Genomic DNA, 13637 nt, shown 5'->3' on the forward strand with positions numbered 1-13637 from the left:
GAGGGATCTGGGAATAACTGTGCATTGTTCCCTGAAGGTGGAATCTCATGTGGATAGGGTGGTGAAGAAGGCGTTTGGTATGCTTGCCTTTATAAATCGGAGCATCGAGTATAGAAGTTGGGATGTAATGTTGAAATTGTACAGGGCATTGGTGAGGCCGAATCTGGAGTATGGTGTGCAGTTCTGGTCGCCAAATTATAGGAAGGATGTCGACAAAATGGAGAGGGTACAGAGGAGATTTACTAGAATGTTGCCTGGGTTTCAGCACTTAGGCTACAGAGAGAGGTTGAATAGGTTGGGTCTTTATTCTTTGGAGCGTAGAAGGTTGAGGGGGGACTTGATAGAGGTTTTTAAAATTTTGAGAGGGACGGACAGAGTTGACGTGGGTAGGCTTTTCCCTTTGAGAGTGGGGAAGATTCCAACAAGGGGACATAGCTTCAGAATTGAGGGACAAAGGTTTAGGGGTAACATGAGGGGGAACTTCTTTACTCAGAGGGTTGTGGCTGTATGGAATGGGCTTCCGGTGGAAGTGGTGGAGGCTGGTTCGATTTTATTATTTAAGAGTAAATTGGATAGGTATATGGATAGGAGGGGATTGGAGGGTTATGGTCTGAGTGCAGGTAGATGAGACTAGGTCAGGGAGAATGGTCGGCGTGGACTGGTAGGGCCGGACAGGCCTGTTTCCATGCTGTAGTTGTTATATGTATATCTGTCTTCACTAAGGAAGACACAAACAATCTCCCACATGTAGCGGCACGGTAGCGGCACGGTAGCGCAGCGGTAGAGTTACAGCGAATGCAGCGCCGGAGACTCAGGTTCGATCCTGCACTGTAAGGAGTTTGTACGTTCTCCCCGTGACCTGCGTGGGTTTTCTCCGAGATCTTCGGTTTCCTCCCACACTCCAAAGACGTACAGGTATGTAGGTTAATTGGCTGGGTAAATGTAAAAATTGTCCCTAGTGGGTGTAGGATAGTGTTAATGTACGGGGATCGCTGGGCGGCACGGACTTGGAGGGCCGAAAAGGCCTGTTTCCGGCTGTATATATATGATATGATATGATATAGTATAGTGAGGGATAAAATTGGTCCATTAGAGAGTCAGAGTGGACAGCTATGTGCTGAGCCGGAAGAAATGGGGGAGATATTAAACAATTTCTTTTCTTCGGTATTTACCGAGGAGAAGGATATTGAATTATGTGAGGTAAGCGAAACAAGTAGAGTAGTGATGGAAATTAGGATGATTAAAGAAGAGGAGGTACGGACACTTTTGAAGAATATAAAAGTGGATAAGTCTCCAGGTCCTGATAGGATATTCCCTAGGACATTGAGGGAAGTTAGTGCAGAAATAGCAGGGGCTATGACGGAAATATTTCAAACGTCATTAGAAACAGGGATGGTGCCGGAAGATTGGCGCATTGCGCATGTTGTGCCTTTGTTTAAAAAAGGTTCTAAAAGTAAACCTAGCAATTATAGACCTATTAGTTTGACGTCTGTGGTGGGAAAATTAATGGAAAAGATACTTAGGGACAATATATATAATTATTTGGATAATCAAGGCCTGATTAGAAACAGTCAACATGGATTTGTGCCTGGAAGGTCATGTTTGACTAATCTTCTTGAATTTTTTGAAGAGGTTACCAGGGAAATTGATAAGGGCAAGGCTGTGGATGTTGTCTATATGGACTTCAGTAAGGCATTTGACAAGGTTCCACATGGAAGGTTGATTAAGAAGGTTAAATCGTTGGGTATTAATAGTGAGGTTGCAAGATGGATTCAACAATGGCTGAATGGGAGATACCAGAGGGTAATGGTTGACAATTGTATGTCAGGTTGGAGGCCAGTGTCTAGTGGAGTGCCCCAAGGATCTGTGTTGGGTCCACTGTTGTTTGTCATTTACATTAATGATCTGGATGATGGTGTGGCAAATTGGATTAGTAAATATGCAGATGATACTAAGATAGGTGGAGTAGTTGATAGTGAGGTACATTTTCAAAGTCTACAGAGAGACTTGGGCCTTTTGGAAGGGTGGGCTGAAAGATGGCAGATGGAGTTTAATGCTGATAAGTGTGAGGTGCTGCATTTTGGTAGGACAAATCAAAATAGGACGTACAGGGTAAATGGTAGGGAATTGAGGAATGCAGTGGAACAGAGGGATCTGGGAATAACTGTGCATTGTTCCCTGAAGGTGGAATCTCATGTGGATAGGGTGGTGAAGAAGGCGTTTGGTATGCTTGCCTTTATAAATCGGAGCATCGAGTATAGAAGTTGGGATGTAATGTTGAAATTGTACAGGGCATTGGTGAGGCCGAATCTGGAGTATGGTGTGCAGTTCTGGTTGCCAAATTATAGGAAGGATGTCGACAAAATGGAGAGGGTACAGAGGAGATTTACTAGAATGTTGCCTGGGTTTCAGCACTTAGGCTACAGAGAGAGGTTGAATAGGTTGGGTCTTTATTCTTTGGAGCGTAGAAGGTTGAGGGGGGACTTGATAGAGGTTTTTAAAATTTTGAGAGGGACGGACAGAGTTGACGTGGGTAGGCTTTTCCCTTTGAGAGTGGGGAAGATTCCAACAAGGGGACATAGCTTCAGAATTGAGGGACAAAGGTTTAGGGGTAACATGAGGGGGAACTTCTTTACTCAGAGGGTTGTGGCTGTATGGAATGGGCTTCCGGTGGAAGTGGTGGAGGCTGGTTCGATTTTATTATTTAAGAGTAAATTGGATAGGTATATGGATAGGAGGGGATTGGAGGGTTATGGTCTGAGTGCAGGTAGATGAGACTAGGTCAGGGAGAATGGTCGGCGTGGACTGGTAGGGCCGGACAGGCCTGTTTCCATGCTGTAGTTGTTATATATATATATCTGTCTTCACTAAGGAAGACACAAACAATCTCCCACATGTAGCGGCACGGTAGCGGCACGGTAGCGCAGCGGTAGAGTTGCTGCTTTACAGCGAATGCAGCGCCGGAGACTCAGGTTCGATCCTGACTACGGGTGCTGCACTGTAAGGAGTTTGTACGTTCTCCCCGTGACCTGCGTGGGTTTTCTCCGAGATCTTCGGTTTCCTCCCACACTCCAAAGACATACAGGTATGTAGGTTAATTGGCTGGGTAAATGTAAAAATTGTCCCTAGTGGGTGTAGGATAGTGTTAATGTACGGGGATCGCTGGGCGGCACGGACTTGGAGGGCCGAAAAGGCCTGTTTCCGGCTGTATATATATGATATGATATGATATGTACTAGAGGACAGAGGATCTAGGGAGACAGAGGAACTGAAAGAAATTTGCATTAGGCGAGAAATAGTATTGCGTAGACTGATGGGACTGAAGGTTGATAAATCCCCAGGGCATGATGGTCTGCATCCCAGGGTATTCAAGGAGGTGGCTCGAGAAATCGTGGACGTATTGGTGATCATTTTCCAATGTTCAATAGATTCACGATCAGTTCCTGTGGATTGGAGGGTCGCTAATGTTATCCCACTTTTCAAGAAAGGAGCGGGAGAGAAAACGGGGAATTATAGACCAGTTAGCCTGACATCGGTGGTGGGGAAAATGCTTGAGTCAATTATTAAAGAGGCAATAACGGCACATTTGACAAAAACGGCAGTAAAAGGATAAGTCCAAGTCAGCATGGATTTATGAAGGGGAAATCTTGCTTGACTAATCTTCTGGAATTCTTTGATGTGACAAGTAAAATGGATGAAGGAGAGCCAGTGGATGTAGTGTATGTAGACTTTCAGAAGGCCTTTGATAAGGGCCCACACGGGAGGTTGGTGAGCAAAATTAGAGCATGTGGTATTGGGGGTAGGGTACTGACATGGATAGAGAATTGGAAGGCAGACAGGAAGCAAAGAGTAGGAATAAACGGGTTATTTTTGGAATGGCATGCAGTTGCGAGTGGAGTGCCGCAAGGCTCAGTGTTGGGGCCGCAACTATTCACCATATAAATTAATGGTTTGGATGATGGAATTATAAGTAACACTAGCAAGTTTACAGATGACACAAAGCATGAGGTTATCCACTTTGGTGGCAAAAACAAGGAGGCAGATTATTATCTCAATGGTATCAGATTAGGTAAAGGGGAAGTGCAGCGAGACCTGGGTGTCTTCGTACACCAGGCACTGAAAGTAAGTGTGCAGGTACAGTAAGCGGTGAAGAAAGCCAATGGCATGTTGGTCTTCATAACGAGAAGATTTAAGTATAGGAGCAAAGAGGTCCTTCTGCAGTTGTATACGGCCCTGGTAAAGCCACATCTGGAGTATTGTGTGCAGTTTTGGTCTCCTAATTTGAGGAAGGACGTCCTTGCTATTGAGGCAGCGCAGCGTAGATTCACCAGGTTAATCCCTGGGATGGCGGGATTGTCATATGAGGAAAAATTGGACCTGTATTCACTGGAGTTTAGAAAGATGAGAGGGGATCTTATAGAGACGTATAAAATTATAAAAGGACTGTACAAGTTAGATACAGGAAAAATGTTCCCAATGTTGGGGGTGTCCAGAACCAGGGACTACAATCTAAGAATAAAGGAGAGGCCATTTAAAACTGAGGTGAGAAGAAGCATTTTCACCCTGAGAGTTGTGAATTTGTGGAATTCTCCGATACAGAAGGCAGTGGAGGCCAATTCACTGGATGAATTTAAAAGAGTCAGATAGAGTTCTTGGGGCTAGTGGAATCAAGGGATATGGGGAGAAGGCAGGCATAGGTTACTGATTGTGGATGATCAGCCATGATCACAGTGCATGGCGGTGCCTGCTCAAAGGGCCAAATGGCCTCCTCCTGCACCTATTTTCTATGTTTCTTTCCCCTCACTTGCCCACCTTTGTCCCACCCCACCTCTCTTTTCCAGCTTTATTCCCTTGTACTCCATCAGTCTGAAAAAAGTCCCACCCGAAACGTTGTCTGTCGATTCCCTGCACAGATGCTGCCTGACCCACTGAGTTCCTCTCACACTTTGCTTTCACTCCAAGATTCCAGCATCTGCAGTCTCTTGTGTCTCCTTTCTTAAATAACCCAGTTATTGCTTATTATTATGATAAGCATTAGTCTTTCCTTACCTCATCCAGTTCGATTTAGATTCATCCTGTGCATCAATGTATTCAGTGTCATTGTTTGCCTTACTGATCTATAAAAAAGATATTTGGTTTAAAAAAAACCCACATTGATAAAGAAAACAAACGTGAAGCTTAGTTCCCAGTTCCCTTCAACTAACTACCATTTCACCTATTTTACTTGATTACACTTTTATATCAGAGCACTCGAAAATTCCTGCGAATTAAATCACATGGCAAAGAATCTCCAAGAATATAATAAACATTTTGCAATTTCAAGGAGCTTTGTCGGGTTGTAATAGGTTTTAAATTTTTGGTAATATCACTGTGTTAATGATTTCTGATTAGTCAGAAACGTTCAATGTATTCTCAAACAAGGAGGTCGGACATCAGGGTGAAAGAGGGGCAGCAGAGCAGGAAGGAGATGGGGCACTGAGTCAGCTCAGAGATTGGGTGAGGGAGAGGGATGCCAGTCTGAGCAGTGAAGTGGGAATCACTGGAACAGAAGAGAAAGACAAAGAGCACAGACCCTTCAGTCTCTATTCACATTGACAACCAAATTAAAATGGAAACATGTAATTAAGAATCTAAGTTACAGAAATTATTTTCAGTTAGCTTCAAACTGTTTCTTTATTGGTAAGAAACTTGATGACTTTGATTAGAATATAAAATAAATCAGCTACAAAAAAATTGTAATAAAAACAGAGAGTTCAGGAGATACCCAGCAAGGCAGGCAGCATTCGTGGAGGATAAAACACAGCTCACATTTCAGGATGATGATCTTTCTTCAACAAATGTTATCAAACCTGCTGAGCATTTTCCATGATGAACTATTGGAACCACTTACCGCCCATGAATACCCACTGATAGCAGCTTCTTTTTCATTTGAAACTTCTCCTTCATAGGGTCCAAAATAAATGCCCCTGGGAATAACCTTCCCTTCATTCCAGACGCCAAGATCGGCTTTACGAATTTTGGACGTGGCAATGCTGAGGCCCTCTGGTAGAGTTAAATGAGCTGTATCGGGGCGATTGCAATCAATGACAGTGTCCTTCATGAAGATTGGTTGGCCATGCACAGGGCATTCTTCAATAAAAAATGTCTCACGGGCTTCACAAACTAAAACGGAAAATATAAAATTAAGAACTGATCAGGGTGTTGGCGTTATTGAAAATGGCTGCACTTGGTACTGAAAATGCTTGTTGATCCACAAAAGATGTTATCTTATTAAAAGTATTTCAGAATATAATACGACCATGATGTAGATGTTGTGCAGAAGATCTTGGAAAAATTACTCTTTCCAAAATTACTCTTCTGAGGAAGCATTGAAAATGTGAGAGATTAATAGTGGCCGATTTGTGAAGAATCCCTTTGTGATGTTTGTCCCCCATGAATATCTTCGGGGTAAGATGCCGCTATTAAATTCAAAATGGCTGCCGTGTTGAACTGAATGGATATTTATAAACATCAAGAGAAAAATCATGACCATGGAATATAATTTTGCATTTAGTAATAACAAGCATGATGTAATGCAGAGTATGTTTAACGGTAACAGTGCTGTAGTGCATGGAGTCAACTCCAAGAAAAGTGTTTTGAAGGATAAAAGTAACAGTCTATTATGTGAACTTATGAAGCATTTGTAACAAGGCAGATGAATTAAGACCATTGACATAGGTGCAGGAGTAAGCCATTCGGCCCTTCGAGCCAGCACCACCATTCAATGTGATCATGGCTAATCATCCACAATCAGTTCCCTGTTCCTGCCTTCTCCCCATATCCCTCGATTCCACTAGCCACAAGAGTTCTATCTAACTCTCTTTTGAACGCAGCCAGTGAATTGGCCTCCACTGCCTTCTGAGGCAGAGAATTCTACAAATTCACAACTCTCTGGGTGAAAAAGTTTCTTCTCACCTCAGTTTTAAATGGCCTCCCCTTTATTCTTAGAATGTGTCCCCTGGTTCTGGACTCCCCCAACATTGGGAACATTTTTCCTGCATCTGCCTTGTCCAGTCCCTTTATAATTTTATGTCTCTATAAGATCCCCTTTCATCATTCTAAACTCCAGTGAATATAACCATAGTCTTTCCAATCTTTCCTCATGACAGTCCCTCCATCCCAGGGATTAACCTCGTGAACCTACACTGCACTGCCTAAATAGCAAGGACGTCCTACCTCAAATTAGGAGACAAAAACGGCACACAATACTCCAAATGTGGTCTCACCAGGGCCCTATACAACTGCATAAAGACCTCTTTACTCTTATACTCAAATCCTGTTGTTATGAAGGCCACAGCCTGCTGTACCTGCACGCTTACTTTCAGTGACTGGTGTACAAGGATACCAAGGTCTTGTTGCAATTCCCCTTTACCTAATCTGACACCATTGATATAATAATCTGCTTCCTTATTTTTGCCGCCAAAGTGGATAACCTCACAGTTATCTACATTATACTGCATCTGCCATGCATCTGCCCACTCACTCAACCTGTCCAATTCACCTAGCAACCTCCTAACATTATCCTCACAGTTCCCACTGCCACCCAGCTTTGTGTCATCCGCAAACGTGCTAGTGTTACTTCTACTTCCATCATCCAAATCACTTATATTGTAAATAGTTGCGGCCCCAGCACTGAGCCTTACGGCACTCCACTCTCCACTGCCTGCCATTCTGAAAAGGACCCGTTTATTCCTACTCTTTGCTTCCTGTCTGCCAACCAATTCTCTATCCATGTCCATACCCTACCCCCAATGCCATGTGATTTAATTTTGCTCACCAACCTCCCGTGTGGTACCTAATTAAACAACGGCTTTCTGAAAGTCTAGAAACACTACATCCACTTGCTCTCCTTCATCCATTTTACTTGTCACGTCCTCAAAAAATTCCAGATGATTAGTCAAGCAGGATTTCCCCTTCATAAATCCATGCTGACTTGGACCAATCCTTTTACCACTATCCAGATGTGCCGTTATTACCTATTTAATAATTGACTCCAGCATCTTCCCCACCACCGGTGTCAGGTTAACTGGTCTATAATTCCCCGTTTCCTCTCTCGCTCCTTTCTTGAAAAGTGGGATAACATTAGCTACCCTCCAATCCACAGGAACTGATCCTGAATATATTGAACATTGGAAAATAATCACTAATGCGTCCATGATTTCTAGAGCCACCTCCTTGAGTACCCTGGGATGCAGACCATTAGGCCCTGGGGATTTATCAGCCTTCAGTCCCATCAGTCTACCCAATCCTATTTCTCGCCTAATGCAAATTTCTTTTAGTTCCTCTGACTCCCTTTATACTCTGTCCACTAGTTCATCTGGAAGATTGTTAGTGCCTTCATTAGTGAAGACAGGTCCAAAGTACCTGTTCAAATCTTCAGCCATTTCCTTGTTACCCATAATAATTTCACCCGTTTCTGCCTTCAAGGGACCCACATTTGCCTTTACTAATCTTTTTCTCTTAACATACCTAAAGAAGCTTTTACTATCCTTCTTTATATTCTTGGCCAGCTTCGCTTCCTACCTCATCTTTTCAGCCCGTATTGCCCTTTTTGCCGTCTTCTGTTGTCCTTTGAAAGTTGCCCACTCCTCTGGCTTCCCGCTACTCTTTGCTATCTTATACATCTTTTCTTTTCGTTTTATTCCATCTCTAACTTCCCTTGTCAGCTACGGTTGCCTCCTACTCCCGTTAGAATCTATCTTCGCCTTTGGAATGAAATGATCCTGCATCTTCTGGATTATGCCCAGAAATTCCTGCCATTGCTGTTCCACCGTCATTCCTGCTAGGATCCCTTTCTATTTCACCTTGGCCAGCTCTTCTCTCATGCCTTCATAGTCCCCTTTGTTCAACTGCAACACCGACACTACTGATTTAACCTTCTCCCGCTCAAATTGCATATTAAAACTAATTATACTACAGTCACTACCTCCAAGCGGTTCCTTTACCTTGAGTTCCCTTATTAAATCTGGTTCAATGGACAACACGAAATCCAGAATTGCCTTCTCCCTGGTAGGCTCCAATACAAGCTGTTCAAAGAATCCATCTTGGAGGCAATCTACAAACTCCCTTTCTTGGGGTCCTGTATCATACTGATTTTCCCAGTCTGCCTGCATATTGAAATCTCTTTAACCACCCTAGCATTACCTTTGTTACATGCCAATATTAACTCCTGATGCAACTTGCACCCTATATCCAGGCTACTGTACCTTTATTACTTGCCAATTTGAACTCCTGATGCAACTTGCACCCTATAACTATGCAAAAAGAAAAGAGATTTAATAAAGTATACAATGTAGAAAAGTAAATGCATGGTTTGTATCTAAACTGCAAGACAAGGTTGAGTTGGCCGGACTAATATAATTTTACATGAGTGCAACTGTGATGAACAGATTTGGCTCAGGGAATCATGTGGTGGAATAAGAGAGAAGGTTAATCAAAAATGTCAAAGAAAGAGAGCATTTCACAAAAGGGAAATCAAATATTTGTGTTGTCAAAATCAATCTTCATATAGAAAGGAAAAAAATGCTGAATTTGTGGGAAAATGAATTTGAAACTGAAATGAGTCTGAAAACGTTCTATCCAAGATGAATGCTGGTAATCCCAGCAAGTCAGAGAAGAATTATGGAAATAAAAACAGTGTTAGCATCTCACATTGAAGTTCCAACAAAGGGTCTTCCTCCTCAAACATTAGTTGTGTTTCTCTTTCCACAGATGATGCTGGATATCTTGTGCAACATGACAGAATTAACTGGTAGCTTTGCAATAAAGAATCCTTTGGGACTCCTTGTTTAAATGACAGGAACGTACATTGATCTTATGAGTGATGAAGTGAAAACAGAACATAGAGAAATATATTAAGCCATTTACTGATATATTAAGGTCAGATTGCTTAGATTAGGAAATTAAATAGAAAGTTATGACAGTTGGCAAATAGACATCTTCAAAGACACCTTAGAGCAAGGCACCTGCAATGTTTCCAAGATTATTGCTGACAAGAAGGTAGATGGCAAAATAACTCACAAAATGACACAGATATCCACAAAATGACATAGCAGGAAAAGTTAAAAGACAAGAAGATAAAGAAAGATTAACAATTCATTGTTCTTCCCACAATGTATCACAACAGTTTGATTAATATTTTTGGTAACGTCAGTTGGTCATACTGCACATAGCCCTACATTAATAATACACAAAGCAATACTCTTACATTCACATCCTTTATGATGCCCCCAGTTACCAGGAAAGTGCCTACATAAATTGGACATGAACCACACTTTCTTTAAACAGTCACTGTCAGTTTACCGGGGAATCAATGTCAGATTCCAATGTCTGACAAAATTCCAGAAGTTAACATCAAATGTTACGGAAAGTACCAGTGATTAATGTTAAAAGAAAAAAAATCTTCATGAGTGAACACAATTTTGTGCTCTTGAACCAAAGCCCGCATTGTTCCACCATTGCACTGGCTACCAATGCACCATGCCATCACTTCAATGCTCCTATTGAAATATGGTTGCTTTGAAGAAATAAATTGGTTCCTTTGGACATACACAGGTAATCGTCATTACGGAGCTCCTGTTCTTTTGTATAGATGATCCTCTCTTTATTTCGTAAATTATAAATTATTTTGTCTGTCTATTTGGTCGTTTCCTCGCTTGTAGATCCCAAAACTGAAAAAAGAACGCCCAAAATAACCTAATTACATTGTTTCAAGTCAGGTAAGTGGTTGAACTGTAAAATATGGAAGTTAGTTACATAATATGCAACATGTTCTATGAATTGAATTGAAATGACATGGTGGTAGTCAGATGGTCATTATATCATCTCCATCATTTAATGGAATGCACAGGAGTTACTCATTTTGAGTTTTACTTTTACAAACAGAATTACCTGTTGCTCTTTTGATTCTTTTCACCAACACTGTGGCTTCCTTCGTTTCCTCAGCGGCTCCTCCCAAATCTCTTTTGCCCTCCCCTGTAATGACCTGTAAAGAGACATTTTGGTGCAACCTGTGATTCATAAGGACACAAATAGATTGGCTCTACTTCTTCTCGATTATTTCTTCCATCGCATTATTAACTTGGATACTCAAATAAGCTACTAATAAAAGCAGTAACTGCCTTGTGTGCAATATTTCAGTGAACTCTCGTCTTTCATACTCTACTCTAAAAGGAAGTTTGATATTGTCAGCAAATATGGGAAAATGTGGGAACAATTGTTCCTCTTTCAACAATAAAAACTTATTTGCGAATGTTAGCACCTGACTCCAACAGCAGTGACGAAGATTTGTCTAAAAAGCAGTCATTTCTATCTTGTAGAAAATAAAATGCCAATGTAGAGCCACTCTGTTAATTCTCACATGTCCTTTATCCTGGGAATAATTTCTGTTCTTACCTTTACGACGGGCTTTCTTTTCGTATTCTTGCCTTTTGCATTTTTAAAAGGATGCCTAAAGATTCTGACTCCTTAGGAAAAAAAGTGCCACATCAGTGCTGCTTTGGAAAAGCACAGACTTTATCTCAATAGTTTGGCAATTCTGGATATATCTAATGTTTTAGAGTTAAAAATGGAAGCAACATATCACAAAATTTAAAATTAGGAAAAGTAAATTTACATTTCATAAATAACACATTGGGAAAAACATTTCCAATTTAACAAGTTTCCTACCACTCCAAAGATAAGAATAAAATCACCCTTGCATGATTCCATAGGCTAATGGCCAAATTGATTAGAATCAATTATAGTTGAAAAACTGCATTTAATATTTCAAACAGATTTAAATTACGTTTTGCATTTTTTGTCAGAAGTTTAGGTGTCGAATCCTCATCTGATTCGCTAGATTCGTAGACTTGGGTTTGACGCCTTCTCCTCCGATTTGTCATGAATTCTGGCTTTGGTACATCCAATCCTGTGAAAAATAAAAATGCTCATCATCTGTTATGGCCAACTTCAAGTATTTATCTTCACTGAACTTAACAGTGCAAAGTGATATAATGATAACATTGCAAAGTGATATTTCGACAGATATTTATCTGTCGAAATATCACTTTGCAATGTTATCATTATTTCCTCCAGAGTATTCATGCTATTATTCAATTGTCACGTCTATTTGACAAAGACAGCAAACAACCTTACAATTATTTTTCAGAGTTAAAGAAAAATCAACCAGCATGAAGAGTATGACGGATGAGAATGTGTATATTTCCAGGTCAGAAATCGCAATGACCACTCGTCCCTGTGGTAAGTGAAATCAATCAGAATTCTTCTTTCCATTCCTCCAGGTTTAAAGTAATGGCTTATTCTAGCTGCCTGTACTCACAGTGACACTTTGTGCCATGGTTGAGTACATGGATTGAATAATGAACAACTAGGGCAACCCACCTCTTCATTAATGGGAACATTGACCTTTGTCCAATTTCTGATTTCAGGACTGTGACAAGTTGCAACATCAAAAAGCATAACTGTGCCCCAATGTCTATGGGGTTGTGCTATCCATGGTCACCATCTTCTGAATGACATAAAGCTTTGGTATTGATTGTAAAGTTAGTTCAATTTGAAATCACTGATGGAATTTTTGAATGTTGGTAAGGAACCTCTCCTGGAGGAAATAGTCATTAAAAGCAAAACTGTACATATCCTGCTGCCAATAATCTGGGACTAATCACAAGTCTGTTGGGTGTACTCATTTCATCAAAAGTTATAAGACAAATCTTACGGTTTGACACACGTAACCTGCCTGATATATTATTATTAACTCCTGCCTGATATATTAATGCCTTGCAAAGTCAATAAATTTGCAAGGCATTAATATATCAGGCAGGAGTTTCTCCCTTGGGACCTTTCAAATTTTCCAATGACCAGTGGGCACAGCGGTTAAGTTGCTGCCTTACAGCGAATGCAGCGCCGGAGACTCGGGTTCGATCCCGACTACAGGTGGTGTCTGTACGGAATTTGTACGTTCTCCCCGTGACCTGCGTAGGTTTTCTCCAAGATCTTCAGTTTCCTCCCACACTCCAAAGATGTACAGGTATGTAGGTTAATTGGCTTGGTAAATGTAAAAATAAATTGTTCCTAGAAGTGTATAGGAAAGTGTTAATACGGGGATCGCTGGTCGGCGCGGACCCAGTGGGCCGAAAGGGCCTGTTTCCACACTGTATCTCAAAAACGAACTAAAAAAGTGTGTGTGCACATAAAAATGAGGGCAGGAACAGATACCGCAACATTTAATTCTAAACATTATCTTTCAGACATTTGTTTATTAATTGAAAGATTGAGGGCATCACAGGCAGAGCTGGCATTTCTTGTTCTTTCCAAATTGCCCCTTGTGTGACATGGTGCAGAATGTGGAGGTTGTGGTGCTCCCAAGCACCCATTGCCCTCAACCTTTATGATGTAGAGGCTGCAGGTTTGGGACATGTTGTTATAGAAGTCTTACCACAAAGACTCCAGTGCAATGTCCACATTGATATCCCTTGTTTATTGGCAATCCCTTGGTGTAGAGGATCACTACTCCCATTCCAGCTCTGTCAGTTTTGAGAGAACTAATTCTTTAGGTCTTGGAGTAACCTAAAGACTCTGCTGCTGATGTCTATATGAGT

The 13637-nt window shown here is 41.3% G+C and overlaps 1 protein-coding gene across 1 annotated transcript in view; it reads right to left on the bottom strand.

Annotated features, from left to right (window-relative positions):
• The window catches only part of LOC144612202 (uncharacterized), a 66737-nt gene that overhangs the window by 13960 nt on the left and 39140 nt on the right, over positions 1-13637 (bottom strand). The window contains exons 8-10 of the mRNA XM_078431758.1: positions 10930-11080; positions 5891-6162; positions 5050-5117 (exon numbers count right to left, since the gene is read on the bottom strand). Coding sequence (XP_078287884.1) covers positions 5050-5117; positions 5891-6162; positions 10930-11080 — 491 coding nt within the window. The remainder of the gene's footprint in view (positions 1-5049; positions 5118-5890; positions 6163-10929; positions 11081-13637) is intronic.

This window comes from Rhinoraja longicauda, chromosome 43 (assembly GCF_053455715.1).
Source record: "Rhinoraja longicauda isolate Sanriku21f chromosome 43, sRhiLon1.1, whole genome shotgun sequence".
Classification (NCBI taxonomy): domain Eukaryota; kingdom Metazoa; phylum Chordata; class Chondrichthyes; order Rajiformes; family Arhynchobatidae; genus Rhinoraja; species Rhinoraja longicauda.